This window comes from Diceros bicornis, unplaced genomic scaffold (genome assembly GCF_020826845.1).
Source record: "Diceros bicornis minor isolate mBicDic1 unplaced genomic scaffold, mDicBic1.mat.cur scaffold_199_ctg1, whole genome shotgun sequence".
NCBI classification, from domain to species: Eukaryota; Metazoa; Chordata; class Mammalia; order Perissodactyla; family Rhinocerotidae; genus Diceros; species Diceros bicornis.
In genome coordinates, this window is record NW_026691090.1 from 510,690 (window position 1) to 530,656 (window position 19,967).

General features: G+C 44.3%; 1 protein-coding gene across 2 annotated transcripts; it reads right to left on the bottom strand.

Annotated features, from left to right (window-relative positions):
- Nucleotides 1-6,135: 6,135 nt before the first annotated feature.
- On the bottom strand, nucleotides 6,136-8,170 carry LOC131402637 (mucin-16-like). Of its 2 annotated transcripts, none has more exons than XR_009218843.1 (3): nucleotides 7,725-8,170; nucleotides 6,670-6,791; nucleotides 6,136-6,344 (listed from the first exon to the last, which is right to left on the bottom strand). XR_009218843.1 is itself a non-coding variant. In XM_058537268.1 (3 exons), the coding sequence occupies exons 1-3, from the start codon at nucleotides 7,807-7,809 to the stop codon at nucleotides 6,524-6,526; spliced, it is 252 nt and encodes an 83-aa protein (XP_058393251.1). In that variant the 5' UTR covers nucleotides 7,810-8,170; the 3' UTR covers nucleotides 6,502-6,523. The 2 variants fall into 2 exon arrangements, 1 of the variants encoding a protein (XP_058393251.1); XM_058537268.1 differs by lacking the exon at nucleotides 6,136-6,344 and adding an exon at nucleotides 6,502-6,568.
- Between the last annotated feature and the right edge of the window lie 11,797 nt (nucleotides 8,171-19,967).

Here is a 19,967-nt window from a genome sequence, read left to right on the forward strand (position 1 = left end):
CAAAAAGAAGGCAAATGTCTACAAAGCTTTGAGCAAAGAGATAAATAGACAGAATCAGAAAGCTACAGCTCTGTTTCACAACAGGGTAGCAAATACTTAATTATAACTTAAAAGAAGAAGGGAAGGAAGGCATCAAAAGTAACTATAAACACTTCAACTTAGTCACAAATGCACAACACAAAAATGAATAACTTGTGACAACAATAACTCAGAAGGAGAAGAGGAAAGGGATGGAACCTGCTTAGGCTAATGGAGATAAGAGGCTATCAGAAGATGGACTGTCTCATCTATGAGATCTTCATACAAATCTCAGAGTAACCAGCAAACAAAAAATCAGAGCAGAGCCTTGGATCATAAAAATAGAGAAAACTGCCACAGAAAACCCCCAAAATGAAATGGTAGTCAGAAACACAAAGGAAGAGGAACAATGGAAATATAGATTAGGTGGGATTAAGCCCTCATGTATCAATAATCACTCTAAATGTAAATCGATTGAATTCTCCAATCAACAGACACAGAGTGGTGGGGTGGATTAGAAAAGAAGACCCAACGATATGCTGCTGCCAGGAAACACATATCAGCTCTAAAAACAAACAGGCTCAGAATGAATGGATGGGAGACAATACTCCAAGAAAATGGCAAATAAAGGAAAGTAGGTGTTGCCATACTTATATCAGACAAAGCAGACTTCAAGATAAAAAAGACTATGAGAGACAAAGAGGGGCAGTATATAATGATAAAGGGGACTTTCCACCAAGAGGACATATCCCATTCAACATAGTACTGGAGGTTTTGTCCAGAGCAATTAGGATGGAAAAAGAAATAAAAGGAATCCCAATTGGAAAGGAAGAAATGAAACTCTTGCTGTTTGCAGATGACATGATTGTAAATAGAAAAAACCATAAAGAATCCATCAGAAAACTATTAGAAATAATCAACTACTACAGCAAAGTTGCAGCGTACAAAATCAACTTACCACAATCAGTTGCATTTCTACTCTAATAATGAACTAACAGAAAGAGAACTCAAGAATACAATCCCATTTACAATTGCAACAAAAAGAAAAAAGTCTCTAGGGATAAATTTAACCAAAGAGGTTAAAGACCTATACAATGAAAACTATAAGACATTAGTGAAAGAAATCAATGATGACCTGAAGTAATGGGAAGATATTCCATGCACATGGATTGGAAAAATAAACACAGTTAAAAAGTCCATATTACCTAAAGTAATCTACAGATTCAATGCAATGCCAATCAGAATTCCAATGACATTCTTCACAGAAATAGAACACAGAATCCTAAAATATATATGGAATAACAAAAGACCTCGAACAGCCAAAGCAATCCTGAGAAGAAAGAACAAAGCTGGAGGCATCACAATCCTAACTTGAAAATATATTACATAGCTATAGTAATCAAAATGGCATGGTACTGGCACAAAAGCAGACTCATAGATCAATGGAGCAGAACTGAAAGCCCAGAAAGAAAACTAGACATCTGTGGTCAGTTAACCTCTGACGAAGGAGCCAAGATCATACAATGGAGAAAGGCAAGTCTCTTCAATAAATGCTGTTGGGAAAACTGGACAGCCACAGGCAAAAGAATGAAAGTAGATCATTATCTTCCACCATACACAAAAATTAACTCGAAATGGATAAAAGACTTGAATCTAACACTTGAAACCATAAAACTCCTAGAAGAAAATATACGCAGTACAGTCTTTGACATCGATCTTAGCAGCATCTTTTCCAATACCATGTCTACTCACGCAAGGGAAAGAAAAGAAAAAATATACAAATGGGACTACATGAGACTAAAAGGCTTCTGCAAGGCAAAGGAAACGATGAACAAAACGAAAAGACAGGGCCGGCCCCGAGCTTTAGTGGTTAAGTGTGCGCGCTCTGCTACTGGCGGCCCAGGTTCGGATCCCAGACGCGCACAAACGCACCACTTTTCCCACCATGCTGCGGCCGCGTCCCACATACAGCAACTAGAAGGATGTGCAACTATGACATACAACTGTCAACTGGTATGTTGGGGGGAAAAAAAAGGAGGAGGATTGGCAATAGATGTTAGCTCAGAGCCAGTCTTCCTCAGAAAAAAAGAGGAGGATTACCATGGATGTTAGCTCAGGGCTGATCTTCTTCACCAAAAAAAAAAAAAAAGGAAAGACAACCCACCAACTGGGAGAAAATATTTGCAAATCATATATCTGACAAGGGGTTAATCTCCAAAATATATAAACAACTCATACAACCCAACAACAAAAAAAAACAGATAATCCAATCTAAAAATGGGCAGAGGATACAAACAGATACTTTTCCAAAGAAGATATACAGAAGGCCAACAGACAAATGAAAAGATGTAAAACATCACTAATTATTAGGGATATTCAAATCAAAACTACAATGAGAGATCACCTTATACCTGTCACAATAACTAAAATTCCCAAGACAAAAAGTACCAAATGTTGGAGAGGATAAGGAGAAAAGGGCACGCTCACACATTGCTGGTGGGAATGCAAACTGGCGCAGCCACCAGGGAAAACACTATGGAGATTTCTCAAAAAATTAAAAATAGAAATAGCATACCTTCCAGTTATCCCACCACTGGGTATTTATCCAAAGAAATTGAAATCAACAATTCAAAGAGATTTATGCACCCCTGTGTTCACTGCGGCATTATTCACAATAGCCAAAACATGGAAGCAATCCAAGCGCCCTGCTACAGATGAATGCTTAAAGAAGACGTGGTATGTATTATATACAATGGAATACTACTCAGCCAGAAAAAAAAGACAAGATCATCATGTTTGCAACAACCTGGATGGACCTTGAGGGTAGGATGTTAAATGAAATAAGCCAGACAAAATCAAATATGCATGATTTCACTCATACGCAGAAGATAAACATACACAGGGATAAAGAGAACAGATTAGTGGTTACCAGAGGGGACGGGGGCTGGGCATTGAGTGAAAGAGTTAAAGGGGCACATATGCATGGTGATGGATAATAGTTAGACTACTGGTGGTGAGCATGATGCAGTCTATACAGAAATTCACAAATAATAATGAACACCCGATATTACACAATGTTAACACCCTTTATAATTTCAATAAAATAATTAAAAAAGAAAAAAAATAATTCATTCTTTTTTATGGTTGAACAGTATTCCACCGTGGGGATATACCACACTTTGTGTATCTGTTCACCAGTAGATGGACATTTCGGTTGTTTTCCGTTTTTGTCTAGAATAAATAGGTTGTTATCAACATGTATGTAGAAGTCTGTGTATAGACATATGAGTTTATTTCCCTTGGATGGATTCCTAGGAGAGGAATGGCTGGATAGACGTATGTAATTATTAAAGACGCATCCAAGCTATTTTTCACCAGCACTCGATGAGAGTTTCAGTGACTTGACATCTTCAACAACACTTGCTATAGTCAGTCTTTTTAATTTTAGCCATTCTCAAGTGTGGTAGAATCTCATGATGACTGTCACTTATATTTCCCCAATGACTCATGTTGTGAAGGAGAAGGCAAGCCACGCACAGACTGGGAGAAAACATCTGCAAAACATATCCCTAGAAAAGGACGTGTACTTATAATATATAAAGAGCGATTACAACCCAATGGTAAGAAGACAATCAACACGTCATGGCTTACCAGGAGACAGCAGATCAGGCCTGTGATGAGCACAAGGAGGCCTGCCGAGCAGATGAGGATGAGGGTCCAGAAGGGGAGGTCTGGGGAGACAAGTGGTGGGGTGAGCCACCTCCTGTCATCGCCCCAGGGCTCCTGCTGACCCCACTGTGCCTCAACCGTCCTTGACAAGGGTTGGCCAACTTTCCTCATCATCCAAGACCCTGTGCGCATGGTTCTCTTCAATGAGGCACAGCATCAAGATACTCGCCCCCTACCATGGGCTGGGGTTTCCCGCAGGTTTACTATGCTTCTCAGTCAAGGTGTCATCTCTGTTGGGAGAATATTCTGGAAGTGAATGAAATGAAGAATGCATGTGAGTGTGTTTCACTCTTTTTAATAAAACTTTTTAGACACAGAAAAATAGAAAAATAAAGGGAACAGTCTCATAAACATCCATCATCTAGATTTAACAATGTACATTCCATCCAATTAAAACAATATTTCATCAATGTATAAATTATTAACACTTGCCACCCTTGATTCATCCCATGTTTTCAATGAAATATTAAAGTCAAGTATACATCATGATGTTTCACCCCATTTTACTTTCCATCTCTAAAAAGTGAGCACACTTTGCTACAAAATCCAAGGCCATTATCACAGAACAAAAGTGTAATAAATTAAACCAAATTAATACCTCTGGGCACAGAGGACTGAATTTGGGTTGGACTATCTTATGACGGCCGGGGAGAGAATGGGTCATCACAGTTGGCAAGCCTATGTGATCTCTCTAAATTCGTAAATTCCCACTCAAAATTGTTCTTCCGTGCCTAGAAACACATCATCCCCTTCTCCTTTACCTATTTGCTTAATATTCATTTCCTAGGATTAACCTACAATGTAATTTCCTGCAGGAAGTCTTCTCTGGTTACCCCCTAAAAATATGAGTTTGTTCAGATCAAATAATTGATAAGTTTCAATTCTCTATTCTTGTTATTGCCAGCTACAACATAAACTCCAGGAGGGAGTGGGCATGGGGAGAGGGGTGCAGGTCACCCTACTTGTGCCTCTACCCAGACAACCTCTTAGAGGTGTGCTGTCTGATATGCAGCAGCAACAAGTCTCTTTTTGAATTAAAATTAATTTTAGTTAAATAAAATAAAAATTCTAACCTCAGTAACATTAAAAATCAGTAACAATAAAGACCAGTCACAATACCATCTTTCGAGCACTCAACAGCCACATGCAGCTATGCACTGGACAGCACAGATATAGAACATTCCACCACTGCAGAAAGTTCTAGTGCATTGGTGCTCACCTAGAGCGGGACTTGGCAAACTATAGCCTGTGGATCAGAAACCACATCCACCCCCAAACCTGTAAGTCTGCTTCACACACAGCTGGAGGCCCTCACTGACCATCTGGCCCAGTGGCTCTCAGTGCAGAGATAAGGAAACAAAAGTCCGTAGAGGGGAGGTGACTAGCTTGAGGTCACTGAGCTGTCTAGGAGAAGGTGAGGGCCTCCCATACTACACTGGTGTCCTTTTCTCTCTCTCAATGGTGGGTAAAGACTGGGGGACTATGCCACCTCCTGCCAGCCTGAGCAAGTTCAGTGTTCTCTCAGCCCCAGGCCTCCAGAGTCCCTAGAAAGGCCTCACTTTCTTCCCCAATGACCAGGGAGCCTTACCATCCCCAAGGGCATTCTTTCCGTCCAGGGTAAAGTTCTGCAGCTGGGTACCCTTCTGGTCAGCCGCAGGAATTCCTCATAGATGGAAACTCTGTCCAGTCTCTGTGCCAAGGCGGCTGGGTACACAGTGAGTCCACCCAGTGTGGTTACCACGGGAGACCGAGCTGGAAGGACACAAGGGATGAACAAGGGTGTCTGGAATTCTACCCTGATTCTAGATTCCCTGCTTCTGGGTCCTGTCCAAGAGAACTTTCAGCAATAATGTCAACATTTGCCTGCACTACCAAATACACTCATTATTAGCCCCATGTTGTTATCAAGCACTTAAAATGTGGCTAGTGTGTGTGAGTGAGGAACTGAATTTCTCATGTAATTTCATTTAAAGCTTGGTGACCTAGAACAAACACAAGGGAGAGTGGGTGAGAAAATGGAGGTCTCCTGGAGATGCAGGGGGCCACTGGAGCCAGTGAAAGATCACAGACCTTGGGGCAAGGGAGACCTGACTTCAACTCTTGGCTCTGCCCCTAACTCACTGTGTGACCTTAGGCACAATAATCCCCTTTCTGAGCTTCAGTTTACCCATGTGAGAAATGGGGAAGGCAGCTAGGACATCACCTCTGGACACTGAGAGAACCCAGGCACGCAGGGAAAGTGAAGGGTTGAAACAATCACGTAACAGATGTAAGTCAGACGGAGGAATGACAGTGCCCTCAGGGCAAGGAGAGACGGGACAGGGGAGACCCCACCTGGTCCTGGGTGTCCCTCAGCAGGGCGGTGTATTCCGAGGATGTGGGCTCCGGGTTGCTGAGGTTCCAGCTGATGATGTGGAAATGTAGCTGGTGCTCTCTCTGGATGGATAAACTCTGTGCTGCAGAGCCTGGAGCCACCGAGAGGAAGAGCAGACAGGTGGAGACTCTCCGTTCCCAGCACAGAGGCATGGTGGCCCACGGGGTCAGGATGGTAGGTGCAGACAGCGTCCACACTGCTGGCTTCCCCATCCTTTTCAGGCCTGGGGAGAGAGGGACGTGGGGACTCTAGAGAGAGGTCCTGAAACCTCTGGGGTGGGGGTCAGAACAGGAAGGAGGAAATGGGAGGACAGGGGCGAGACAGAGAGGGGTGGTGGCAAAAGTGGTCATTAGGGGCAACTAATCAGGGGAGGGTCTCACCTGAGGGAGACCAGTCTGCAACTCAAGGAGAAGAGGCCCAGGCTGCTCTTCTTGAACAAGGATCCAGCTGGGGAGGAAGGAGGAGGAGGAGGAGCAGGAGGGACAGGGGTTGGGGGAGGGGCTGGGTGGGATTTAACCCACCAGGAGCTGCTGGGACCAGGGTCTCACCAGGCTCTGCAGGACCCTCTCAGTGGAGTTGAACGTGGCTGAGCCGTTGCTCCTGTCTGATGAATACTTGAGGGTGGAGATGGGGAAGGTGACTGTGAGGGACTTCAGGTTGTGCCCCAAAGCTGTAAGACGAGAGGGAGAGCGATGGCCAGCACTGAGAGCTGGCCTGAGACCACACCAGAGTCCTGCGCTCATTATCATCTGTCGTCTTCTCTCCCAGTGGCACCACCACCCACCCGTGTGGTCACCCAAGTCAGAACCAGCACATCTGCTCAGCTCCTCCTCCCTCCCAGTAACACAAATTCCAGTTGCACACTGGTCCTCACATACACTCCCTCTCTCCATGCCTGTCCCAGCTTAGGTGTTAACTTCCTTCACCCGGACCAACACCCCAGCAGGCGCACTGGATGCTCTGTCTAAAGAATGTTCTACATGACTACTAGAAGAATCTTTCTGAAATGAATACCTCACTAGGGCCACCACTGCTCTAGCACCACCCATGGCTCCCTATGGCCTTCAGTGTTTAGTTCAACCTTCTTGACCTGGCACTCAAGGCTCTACTCAATCTGGCTCCTGCTGACCTTTCAGTCTCATTTTATCCATCTACTGCGGGTTAAACTTCATGCTTCACGCAACCCAAATTCGTTTCAATTCTCCCCATACAGCATGTTGTTTCTGGCTGGAGCCTTTGATCATGGAACCCTCTCTGCCAGGAAAACCCTTCATCCTCTAGTTGCCAGGGTCCCTCCTACTTATTCTCAAAGACTCCATTCTGGTGAAACTTTCTCTAGCAAGCTCTTCCCCTCCAAATGATGCCAGGCGCCTCTCCCCGAAACATCCCACATTGTACTATAATGGTGTGTTAATTTCACAAGACTCGGGGCTCTCTGAGGGCTGGCCTTAGACTGAATCATCAGTATAATCTTTGTGATCAGCATGATTGCCCTAAAACCAGAATTTCACACCCTGGCTTCGCAGCTCCTGGATCACAACCGGCTGGTGGAGGAGTGGGGCCGGAGAGCTTCTCTTGGGAAGGAAAAGGGGCCCCCAGATACCTGTGGTGGCTTCTGGTGGCACAGGTGATGATGAAGTATGCAGGGACGTGGTGGCCGGCTCGGGAGCTGTGGCGAGGGCTGTCATCAGGGAGGGACAGAGTGGGAGGAGCCCCCAGGCTCACCCGGGCTCCAGCAGTGGCTGTCCCAGGACCACCATTCACAGGTGAAGCATAAATGAGAGTGAGGGGAGGGGTGACTGTGTGAGTAGAGGGATGAGCAAGCCTGTGGATGAGAGCAGCCCAAGAGAGAGAGATAGGTGAACAAGAGAGACTGAACTCGGAGGAGAGACAGATGGATGGGCAGAAAACTGGACAGACGGATGGGATACCTGGAAAAGGAGGACCAAGGGCGGGGCTTTAGGAGAATTAAAGTGAAAACCACGTGGGGTCAGAATGTGGTGGAGAACATGTCTGTGTCTAAGGCTTTCTCACACTGGGCTGGGACTCTCCACCAGAACCCGGGAGGGAGAGAAGAGATGAATTAGGGCCCTTCCAGGTGCTTCCCTCACCAAGGACAGCGGGTGAAGGAGAACAAGTGCTCCCCAACCCCAAATGCGGACGGGACCCAGGATGTCAGGGCCAGGAATACTCACTGGTGGTAGTCGGGGCTGCGGCTCCATAGGTGTAATCTGTGGAGAGGAGGCAAGAGGAGCTGAACAAGGGCTGGGGTGAACATAAAGGATTAAGGGAGAGGGAGAATGTAGGGAGCTTGGTGGGGAAAGCAGAGGGGAAGAGGGGAGGGGTGATCAGGGGGTAGGCAACGAGGTGGAAGGTGGCTGGACCCAGTGATCACACAGTGATGAGGAGACTGATCCCAGACCAGGAGCATAGAGAGATGGATCATAGCTCACTTTAGAGCAACGGAGGCAACACAGAACTCTGACTGGGAGAGACAGTGTGGCTGTAGCACAGCCCCTCACCACTGACGTAGAGGCTGTCCCCGTCCAGGGTGAGGGAGCCCAGGTGGGTGACACCCTGGGTCTCATGGCTCAGCTCCCAGTAGAGTCGCTCTCTGTCCAGCCCTGGACCAGCGGGGGTCAGAGTGGAAGGTGCAGATGATGTCCACCCCAGTGGCTGCCCCACCCTTCTCAAGCCTGGGGGAGGGAGAACCTGGGGACATGGAATACTGAGCAGGGGTCCTTCTCGGTGTGGAAAGCGAGAGAGGGGAAGGGAGGAGGCTGAGGGAGAGGCTGAAGGGGCTGCTCTGATGTCTGGAGAGGCTCTCCTCGGTGTCTCCCATGTGAGACAACCCCCTCACAAATAAGGCCTGACTTCCTTTAGGATGTGGAGGGGGGCCTGTGAGTGACAAAGAGGGGTGAACACACAGACCTGGGTGAGGGGGCGCCTGCAGGTCTGCACGGACAGCAGCGAGGAGAACAGTCAGTGCCCTGTGCCATCTGACACATGCAGGCAAGAAAGTACCGTTACCTTCTCTCAGTTCTACACTCCAAGGTCTTTTCTTTCTACTTCTTTCCTGCTCCACAGCCATCACCCAGGCCTAGGGAACAGTCACCTTATTCCTCATCTTATTCCCAGCACCTCCCATCTTGCCTCTTAAGTCTACATTCTTAAACATGAAGTCCATCTGAACCCACGTGCTTAGACCAAACGCTAATCACATCCTCCTTCTACTCGCATCTCTCCAGAGTCTTCCCACTGGTCTTAGAACAGAGTCCCAAGTCACCCCTGATCTGGTCCTGCCTGTCCCCCCTCGCTGGCGTGGCTCACACCCCTCACCCTGTGTTGACTCGGCTCAGCCATCCCTCTTCTCAGTTCATGGACACACCAGGCTCTCTGCTTCAGGGGTGTCCTCATGCGGGTCCCTCTGTCTGAAACGCTCTCTTGAACACACTCCCACACCCTCACTCCAGTCTAACCTTCCAACTAGCTAAATCCAGTCCCATCTCTAGCTCTCAAGCTAAATATCAGTCCTTCTCAAGAGGGCTTCCCTGTCCCCTCAGGTTGAGTGACCTTGTGCCAATCTCCCACATCACTCTCATCATTAACTGTCTAAAATCCAAATTCCCAAATACAATATAAATTCCACGGAGGTGGGACAAGGTCTCTCTGGTTCTCCAGGTCCCCATGCATGTGGCCCAGGGCCTGGCTCATCAGATGAGGAACCATCCCGGTTTGTCTAGGACTGCCCTGGTTTGAACACTAAACGTCCTGTGTCCTGGAAAACCCCTCTGTCCTGAGTAAACAAGGATGGTGGGTCACCATAAATTATACACTCAAAGACTATCTATTGCATGACAAGCACACATTCCCCTCAAGAACATCACAGGAAAGCTAGAATGAAAAAGGCACACACACATACACACACAATTAGTAGAGGCCAACAACTAAATACAAAATTACTTAACAAGATTCTCTGCAACGTGAATCACCAGACCGTTATTTCAGAAAAGTTTCAAGAAACAAAGTTAATTCCCTTTAGAAGGCAAGGTGGTGAGGACAGTCTTTTTAGAGACTAGTGCCCTGCACTGTAATCTACAGTGTTGCTTAGTACTCCTCGAAATGATTGGAAATGTCATAAAGAAAAAAATGCTCAAAATAAATCTGGCTACTGGCAAATTCAATGTTAAATTTGTTATTAATACAAAGAAGTTCCAATCATCTTTTTCCCTCAATGCTCCTATATTTCAAATTTTTGTAGAGGATTTATAGGACTTTAGAAGTCAAGTTGAATGGGTCTAAGGAATGTTGCTGAGTATCCCTGCTAATATTTAATGGGACGTCTTCTAATACTACATACACATGCAAAACATTTCTGTATTTATATTATATATAAATCCTGACTTTTGAGTATTATGCAATGCCGGTAAATCTATATTTTCTACTATAATACACATTTGCAGTTATTTATACTTGTTTTATGTGTTTTTATTTGCATATAACTGTACTTACTGAAATATTTACCACACAGAACCACACACAGCTTACCATCTTTCACTTGAATATAATCCATCAAACATCAATAATTTTTCTCAAGATACCCTCACTCTCAGTGTCCATGTGGTGACAACCTGAGCCCAGGAAAGCCCACTAGCAGGTCTTCTGCACAGCGGAGGCTGCCGGAACCTGCTGGTACCAGGTCGACAGGGTACTCACCTGGTCACACAGAAATCCATGGATCAGCGAGGACAGGTGGACTCTGAGCCTGCTTTCACCTCAAACTTGAGCTCCACGGATGCTTTCCGTGTCTGAGGGGGGAAAAAAACGGAAACAAGCTTTTGAGGCCTTTTATAGGGTGTTGGATGGAAAGGCCACCCGATTCACTTTTCTTTTTTGTATTAACTGATTTAACTGTAACTGTTGGCTGAGACTGGATTTTCCCGATTCCTATCCAGTCACCTGCTCCCCAAGATGGGAGGAAGCAGCTTCGTGCTGTGTGCACTTGTGTCGCTCAACTCACTTGGCTGGACAGAGACTTTTTGGTGACCCCAGACCCTTTAAACAAGTTTGTCATTTAGGGACCCTGTAAGTGACTCGCTGACTTATAAACATTTCCCACACTTCATTCAGGGCTCGGGAGATTTTCAGGCCCTGGAGCAGGTTTCCCACCCTCGGCACCATTGACATCTGGGGCCGGATGATTCTCTGTCAGGCCGTCCTGGGCCCCGGAGGATGCTGAGCAGCATCCCTGCCTCCCCCTCTAGAGGCCAGGAGCGCCCCCATTAGTAACAACCCAAACACCGCCTCCAGACGCGGATAAGCCCCCTGGGGACAAAATCACACGGAGGACGGTGACGGGGACTCTGAGGAGGGGCCGGCGGCGCCCGGAGCCGGGAGGAACAGCAGCCTCGGGCGCCCTGACGAACAGCCCGGGGAAACGGGGCTCCGGGGGGACGGAGGGACGCCGGGCCCTGACGGGGCTGCCCGCGGCCCAGGCCCCTCCCTCGACCGCGACCGGAGACGGGACCGCCCGCCACTCACCGCGCCTCGCCCCTTCGGCCGAACGTCCACGGGAATGCGGTCCGCGCCGAGAAGACTGGACACACCGCGCAGAACTCCCGCTCCATCCACGGCGCCGCCCGCGCTTCCGCTTCCGGTCTCGGGCGGGCGTTCTGGGAGGACGGAGTTTCGGGGAGGACGGACGTTTGGGGGCTCTGGGTTGAGGAGGCGTGGGGGGCGGGGCAGGGGGCGGGGCAGGGCGGGGCCGCGCACCCCAGCCTCGGGGGAGGTGTCTAGTTTCTAGAGTTAATGTGAGGCCGGGCCGCGGGCTGGGTCAGCACCAGGGACAGGGACCAGGCCTAGGGGCGGGGCTGTGGGTGGAAACCAGCTCTAGAGGCGGGGCTGTGGGCGGGGACAAAGGGCGGCGGGGCAAGGGGCGGGGACCAGGCTGTGGGCGGAGCCAGGCCCGAGTGCTGTGCAGAGACCAGTTCCAGGGGCGGGAAGAGGCGGGGGTGGGGCTGGAATAAGTCTGGCCGACTTCACAGTGGGAGGAAATCAGCTCCAGGGGCGGGGCTGGAGGCGGGGCTTTACGTGGACCCCTAGACTGTACAGGTAGCTGGATGTTGAACAGCTTTTCTTCATTCCTTTCCTCACGTTTATACAGCCTCATAGAATGATGTGCCCATATTTAGAATTATAAATTTTTTGTGCGTGTTTGCTCTTCTTAATTTCATTAAAAAATTGGGTCATATATTCACATTTCTCTACAACTTACTGTCCCAAGACAGTAGATAAGGATATAACGCTATTTTAATTTTAATTTAAAAATCTGGGGGGAGGGAGGCCACTACGTCGTAGATGCACGTATAGGAAAACTTCAAAGAGTGGTGCAAAGTCAGTAAAATATTCTCACTCTATCACTGTCTCCCAGTCCTTTTGCACAGAGATAAACATCCTTTTCTCCTCTATCCTTCCAGACATACTGTGTATATGTGGGCCTGTGTATATGTTCAAGCCCAAGAGTGAGGTCCCCAAGCAAAACCTGAAGCCCATGAATTGTCTCATGTGTCAGAAGTTACTGAAAAGAGATTTAAATTTCTGGTGGAAGGAGATGAACTAGTGATGCATCCATAGGAAGACAAGAAAGAAATAAGGGAATTTTACCATTTAAAAGGTCAAAGGAAAAAGTGAGAAAGAAAATGTGTTCATAATATCTGATGTAGCACATCTCTGGATAAGATTCGTATGCTATAAAATGGTAAACACTTATGTCATAAAACAGTAGACATTGAATTTTGATTTATCCTAATTCATTAAATAGTTATATTGGGCAAGGGGAATTATGTTTTTAATGTATGTAAGAACTCTTCATGCTGATTTTTTCAGAGAAGAAAGAAACTATAAATAGTCAAAAGATGAAAAATGAAAAAGTGTATGAGTAGCTAATATAGAAATACAGATTTTCAACCAGAAAATTTAAAAAGTTGTTTTTGGAACCAGAGTCAAGAGTGGGGAAGGTAGCTTTTCATTATAAGGCTTGAAGTATTATTTGAGAGATGTGCGTATAGACACACACACACGCACACACACGGGAGCCTGAATTTGTATTCCAAAGGGATCCTGTAACTCTACAAATAATTTGTTACAAGGATTCACTTTACAACAGTAGAACATATTTTGAAAACTACAGACTTCAAGCCAAAAAAAAAGCTCTCATCATCCCGGTGGAAAAATGAATGGGGCATCACTTTCCAACCGACATGGTGATAAGCATTTTACATATATTACTCTTGAGTATTTTCACAGCAACCCATAGGAAGATGGTATTATCTATCTCCATTTTGCAGATGAGGAAATTGGTGACAGCATATTGCTAAAATTTTCATATAAGTTCTCAATAGATATTGTTTTATGTTAAAATTGTTTATTGAATTTTCTTTTCATTAATAAAACGATATATGCCATTCTTACAAATAAGCAAAGGGCGTGTAAAAACAATTTAGCAAAACGACAGTTTCCTTTTGATATAATTAAATAGAACAATCACTTTATTATTTTTCTGCTCTCTGCCTCACATCTAGGAAGATATTTCCTATCCTAAAGGCTTACTAGAAAACTCTACTAAAAATCAAGAATCAGGGAATACCCATATTATGCAAGGTTCCTGAATACATGCAAAAAAAGCCATTATAACAAGTTTTTGTACAAAAATCTTAGATCATTCATGAACTGATAACAACACAAAACATGATTAGGCAAGGTATTTCTGTAGAATGACAAATATTTAAACTTTAGACATTTAGAAAGGTAGTTCATTACAGTAACTAATGTGTATAAGAAGAAAATTTTCAAACTCATTAAGTGCCAGGAAAACGTTTGACAAAGGCGCTGCAATATTATTCAGAATAGCCAAGAGATGGAAACTACCTAATTGTGCATCTGTGGGTGAAAAGATTAAGAAAATCTGGGGCATCTATACAATGGAATATTATTCAGCCTTAAAAAGGAAAGAAATCCTGTATTCAGAATTGCTTGCCTGGATCATTTCAGTAGTCATGTGCTTTCTTGCTTAGCCCCCTCTGGTCCATTCACCAACCAGAAACCAGGGTGATCCTTTCACAATGTAAGCGCCACGACCTCTAATGGATCCCTAAAAGAGATTTTGGAGGTAGACTTCCTGGGTACCAGCTGTGTGACCTTGGACAATTATATAACCTCTAATATTCCTCATCCATACAATAGAGGTTAATAGTATTGTCTCCATAGCATTGTTGTGAGGATTAAATGAGTGAATACGTGTCAGATGCCTAGAATGTGCCTGGCACATGGTAAGGCAACATGAAAAATTTAACTGTAAATATAACCAAATTAAATATTGTGATGGCCTGTTAATTAAGTTGAACAATATGAAATTTCTAATATTCAACCATTTTGACCCATTATTATTGTTGAATAAATGATAAAACTCAGTCTAGGCAGGTTGTGTAGAGTCAAAAAGGATCGGATAAATGAAAATATTATTAGAAAAAATAAGCTGAAATAGATTGCTTTGCAATTTACAAAGCAGTTTCTCATACTTTGTTTCATTTAATCTCTAGAGAATGCTTTTCAGGGTATTATTACCACTGACTCTGAAGGAGTAACTGACTTGCCCCAAATCACACCACATTAAATAACACAATTAGAGTGGAAACATCATTTCGAGTATAAATCCCATATGATATTTTGTTTTCCCTTCATAATATCATCCGTCTTCTCAAGAAAGCGATGAAATAATGCTGATTCATAGGAACTTAGTCTTAAAGAGACATACTCTCAGATGATAAACACTATGTCTTTGAAACAGGGGTGTTGCGAGAAGAAACATGGGACCCATGCTTTCTGGGTTTTCAAGTCCATACTTAGAGTTCTGGGAAAGAGTAAAAGAAGGGAAAGGGTGAAAAATAGTCCAGAATGAAAAATGTTTGACGTATATGTAACTTTATTGATCACCTCAAGATTCTCTTTTTGTTTATGGTCTGTGTCACCCTACTAGAATATAAATGCTCTTAGGGTAGATCACTGCTATCTTGCAGCAAATGGTAGGGACTGAGTAAATATTTATTAAAGGAATGAAAGTGGCCTTGAATACATCTGCTCTTGACTCACCAGAGAACAGCCCCATACTAGGCAAATGGCATCATTAGTATAATTTTAAAAATCATGTCCTCATTAACTCGTAACCATGGATTCAAGGCTCCCATTTATTTCATACTTTCGAAGTACAGAAGAATTCTGGTGTATTAGGGAATGTTTCCACAGCCTTGCTGTAAAATAAAGCAAGACTTTTTGGCCCATTGATTGCTGGTTCCAGCAGGGCCCATCTCTATACTTACCTCTAAACAATTAACTATAGGTTTATTATCCCAATGAACAGCAATTTGGTATGGAACCTGTTTTATCAGTGTCATGCAAAAGTAGACATTTGATATGTCTTTAAGTGGTGATATGGATAATAATGTTGATGCAGAAGAAGACAACTAAAAATTCTCTCTGATCTTTGTTAAGTGTATCTGGGTGAAGGGTATCTTGGAATGACTGGATTTCAGACCTCAAAAAGACTCATCCAACTCTTCATGTTACAGGTGAAGAAAATGAGGTCTAAAGATGTTAAGAGATTTGACCAGGACTAATTCCTGGGACTAGAGAGAGATCCTCTGATTCTCAGCTGGCCACATTGTCATAGCATCTCCAGCTCCAAACAGCCAAGAGAAGCAAGTCTGTTGATTTCTAGGTAGAAGTGATTCCCCTGCACGTTTTTACTTTCTCTCTCTTAGATGCCTGCTCTGCCCTGACAAGGAATTTATCTGATGTTTACTTAAGAAGAGGAAAATGCTCCTGGCAAACATTATTGTGATTCGGTGTGGCACTGGAGAGCGCAGTCATGAAAAAATGAGAATCAAAAGAATAAGAGGTAAATAATATTAGAGAAGAAGAGAAAATCTATTATTTGAGTGGGACATAACTTATAAAGTTTACAACTGGTAAATAAGTTGAGTAATGTGAAAGGAAGCTGTAATTCCTATATGAAACATCAAAAATACTGTTATATGAGCAAGAATTAGTTTAAACACAAAGGAAAAGAAAGGGTGAGTCCACTCTCTCCTCCTGACCTGGGACACCCATTGTTTCCTGCCCTTGGACATTAGAGGTGCTGGTTCTCAGGCCTTCAGACTTCAGCTGAGTTATACCACCAGCTTTTCTGGTTCTCCAGCTTGCAGATGGCAGATTGTGGGACTTCTCTGCCTCCATAACCTCGTGAACCAATTCCTGTAATACATCTCCACATCTCTATGTTTATATATATATTCTATTTCTATTTCTCTAGACAACCGTGACTAATACACGTGGATGACAAAGTCCATAGTAGGTGCACAGAGAGGAACTTTCGCAAAGCAAAGGAGGCTCCCCCACCCCACAGGAGAAAGCAACTCATCCTATCCTGGCAGCATGGATCAGCACATGCACGCGCGCACACACACACACACAAACACAGCTAACTTTAGAAATGTACTCAAGCTCAAACTCTCTCTCTCTGCCCTATAGGTCATCACAGTGGTTATTTCCACATGGCATGTTATAAATTCTTTGCAGTTTATTATGTCTTTCCTCGTGTTAAGACTAGGTCAAACAGGGGCGGTGAGTCTGTTTAGCTTTTTTGTAGATCACAGGTTTTACACCAGAGTTTTGCATGTAGTAGGTGCTCTATAAATAGAATGACCAAATAGTTTTCTCTCCAAACTGGAACATATTGAGGAATGAAAAGGGTAGTATTAATAATTATGATAGGACAACAGGAAAAATATCTGCTGAAGACAGAAATTGAGGATTTAAAAGGTAAGGTGAACTGATCAGTTTTACATTTTAAACAGATCACTGTAAGTAGAATCTCGTAGGCTGATTACAGGGAGAGAGGATTTGGAAATCTTAAGCTGTAATTGCCAATTTATTGCAGTATACCAGAAAAACTTGATATCTTTGCATAAATGTAGTTAAGTGGATGGGTTTAAAATATTTCAGGAAGTGAACTTTTAGTATTTGAATTAGATAGGTAGGTAGGTAGGTAGATAGATAGATAGACAGATATAATATACGAGCTCTTTTTGTGTGCCAAGCCATATGAGAACACTGTTGAGGGAAACATCTAGAAAATCTACATTAGTCATGTCTATATGGAGTATCCCATTTAGTGAGAACTGAATATTGAAAGAAAGAGATGATGCACATATAAGTAAAGTAGAACAAAATATCAACAAAGAGGAAAAATGGAGTTTTGTAATTTAGGTTGCTAGAGCAGGAGAGGTCACTGTGTGGGAATGGTATTTTGTGTCATTTCTGAAAGGTGATTAGAAATGATTCAAAAGTGAAGAATCTGTAGGAGGATTCAGGAGGGTGGATGGATGGGTCATTGATATGAATGTGGGGTGGCAGAGTGTCCAGAATGACACTCAGGGACAGACAGGATATTAGCACAAACAGGTGAATTTGGGAACACTGAGAGAGAAGTGAATTATTTGGGAAAGTGTTTTTTTCAATTTGGAACCTGGACACTGTGAGTCGAGTCATCACTGATGGGCTGAGTGGGCAGGTACATATTTGGGTCTGGGGGGCAGAGTCAGATCTGTGCTGATTCTTTGAACATTTTTAGCTCATTAGTGGTATTTGAAGCCAGTGAAATGGATATGATTGCCTAGTAGGAGGGTGCAGGTGGACAGCAGATGTCAGAGCAGGGCTGACTTCTGGGAAGCATCAGGCATTGTGGGTTGGTTATAAAGAGAAGCCAACAAGTGACTCAGGAAGTTTGGAGCAGGAGAAGGACAGTGTAGCACTGGTGGATCCCAAGGACAAATGAGCTTTCTAAAGGAACTTGAAGGCCACAAAGTCACATGCTACTGCAGGACATGTCAGACAAATAATGAAAAGGCCACATTGGAATAGTAAGAGCCGTGACCTGTGAGCTAAGCAAGAGAAGCATCCACAGAAGGGGGACATGGGATCGGTTGCCAGTGTGGAAACAGAGGCATTGGGATGTAAGTGAACTTTTCACAATGAGTCCCTGGCAGGAGGAGGAGAGGGAGGACATCGAGGGTGAGGGGCATTAGGAACAATGGATGAGGGATTGGTTTGTAGATGGTAGAGATTTGTGCATATTTGAAACATGAGGCATGATCCCAGTAGGGAGGTGATTGAAAGTACTGCGAATATTGAAAGCATGAGGTCATTGAAATGGAAAGATGAGATGAAAATCAGAATGGTTTTAGCTAAGAAAGAAATATATCTGTATAAAACAACAGAAATGGTGTGATAAATGAATTGCTTATGCGGAAAATTTCTAGATCTGATGACTAGAGTGTGAAATAGTTCTTGTGTGGTGGTTAACAATTTGTCTGTGAGATATGAAGTAGGTCAAGAGAAAATAGTTTTATGGAACTCAAGAAATGGAAAGAAATTAACAGAGCATTCAGGAAGCGTTAGAGAATGCATGGAGGCCCATTGGTTGCTGCTGATTCTCTGTTGGGACCCCCAGGCTCCTCGTGTGCTCTCTCTTCAGCGGTGATCCTCAGTGCAGGTGTCAACATGGCATGGCAGGAATTTGGAATCATCCAAAGTCAGAGGCTTGCAGGGCAGATATGATGAGAGTAAAGAATTAGGGAGCGTTGTCAGTGGGTTATTGAAATGATGGACCACAGAATCCAAGATTAATATGGAGGAATAGGAAGAGAGAAGGAAGAGAGCCTTGTTAAGATACTCTAACTGGAGTAATCTATTTTCTTAAAGAATGGTTGTATACGGTAGAGTTCTTTGTGTAAAAACTAGAAATGTGGAAATTTGTGGTGAGAATGTGGTGTTTCTGAGTTACTGATTTACAAGCAGGAGAATTTTGGGTGAAAACAGGCTCTGGGTGTGGAAGTGAGTATCTAAGGGTGGAAGAGTGCGTGATTTCATTAGAGATGGGACACTCAAAGGAGTTATGGAGTCCTTGGATCTCTGTGTCCCAATAACGTAGGTTACAGGGTACCAGCATGTGTATAGTTGTCAATGATAGAGAAGGGAAGAGAATAACATCCTTAAGCAAGACGGAGGAGGCAAGTTGGTCTGGATTTGCACTGATAGTGACACATCAGCTTGATGGTGTCCCAGAATCCCGTTCTCAACGTCTGATGCCTATATCAGCAGCATCAACATCAGCTGGGAACGTCTTAGAAATGAAAATTCTCCGTTGCCTCCCCAGACCTACTTGGGTTGAGTTCCAGCAATCTGAGTTATAAAAACTCTGCAATGATTGTAATGGACAGTATGATTTGAGACACATTTCTCCAGGGAGAGAAAGAGGGTGCAATATCCAAATGAGCTGCGAACATTCTCCATGGATGGTAGTCTTCATGCTCCTCTTTGTTCCAATTTTGCATTTTATTCTGTTTTTAAAGAGAAAGCTCAAAAAATATGTCCTAACTTCATAGTAGAAACAATGAGACCATGAAACTAAAACCAAGTAGAAAACTGAAGTTCTATGCAGTCTGAAGGCTGAGCAGCTGTATATTCCAGAGGTCAGTTACTAGAATCGCTTCCCATCCTGGCAGTGAGGTCATGTGCAGTCAATGGGAGGAGACCTTGGAGAATCCCCAGCAAGTCTGTGGATACAGGAGACTGCAGGGACTCCAGGCCTGCAGCAGTGAAGGAGAACTCTTAAGTCCTTTGGATTCACAAATACCTTAAAAACAGTTGCACTGGGGGGTCCAGGTGAATCCCTGGGCCGTGGCTGAAGCTGAGGGGTCTGCACACCAGCCCTGAGCCCACCCCTGGCCAG

What these genes read in the sequence shown, in the direction of transcription:
- LOC131402637 (XM_058537268.1), bottom strand. Translation starts at nt 7,809, where the DNA reads ATGACAGCCCTCGCCACAGCTCCCGAGCCGGCCACCACGTCCCTGCAT. An exon ending in GCCACCAGAAGCCACCACAG is followed by an intron (nt 6,792 to 7,724) that starts GTATCTGGGGGC and finishes CTCGTCTTACAG; the next exon opens with CTTTGGGGCACAACCTGAAG. An exon ending in AGAGGGTCCTGCAGAGCCTG is followed by an intron (nt 6,569 to 6,669) that starts GTGAGACCCTGG and finishes CTTCCTCCCCAG; the next exon opens with CTGGATCCTTGTTCAAGAAG.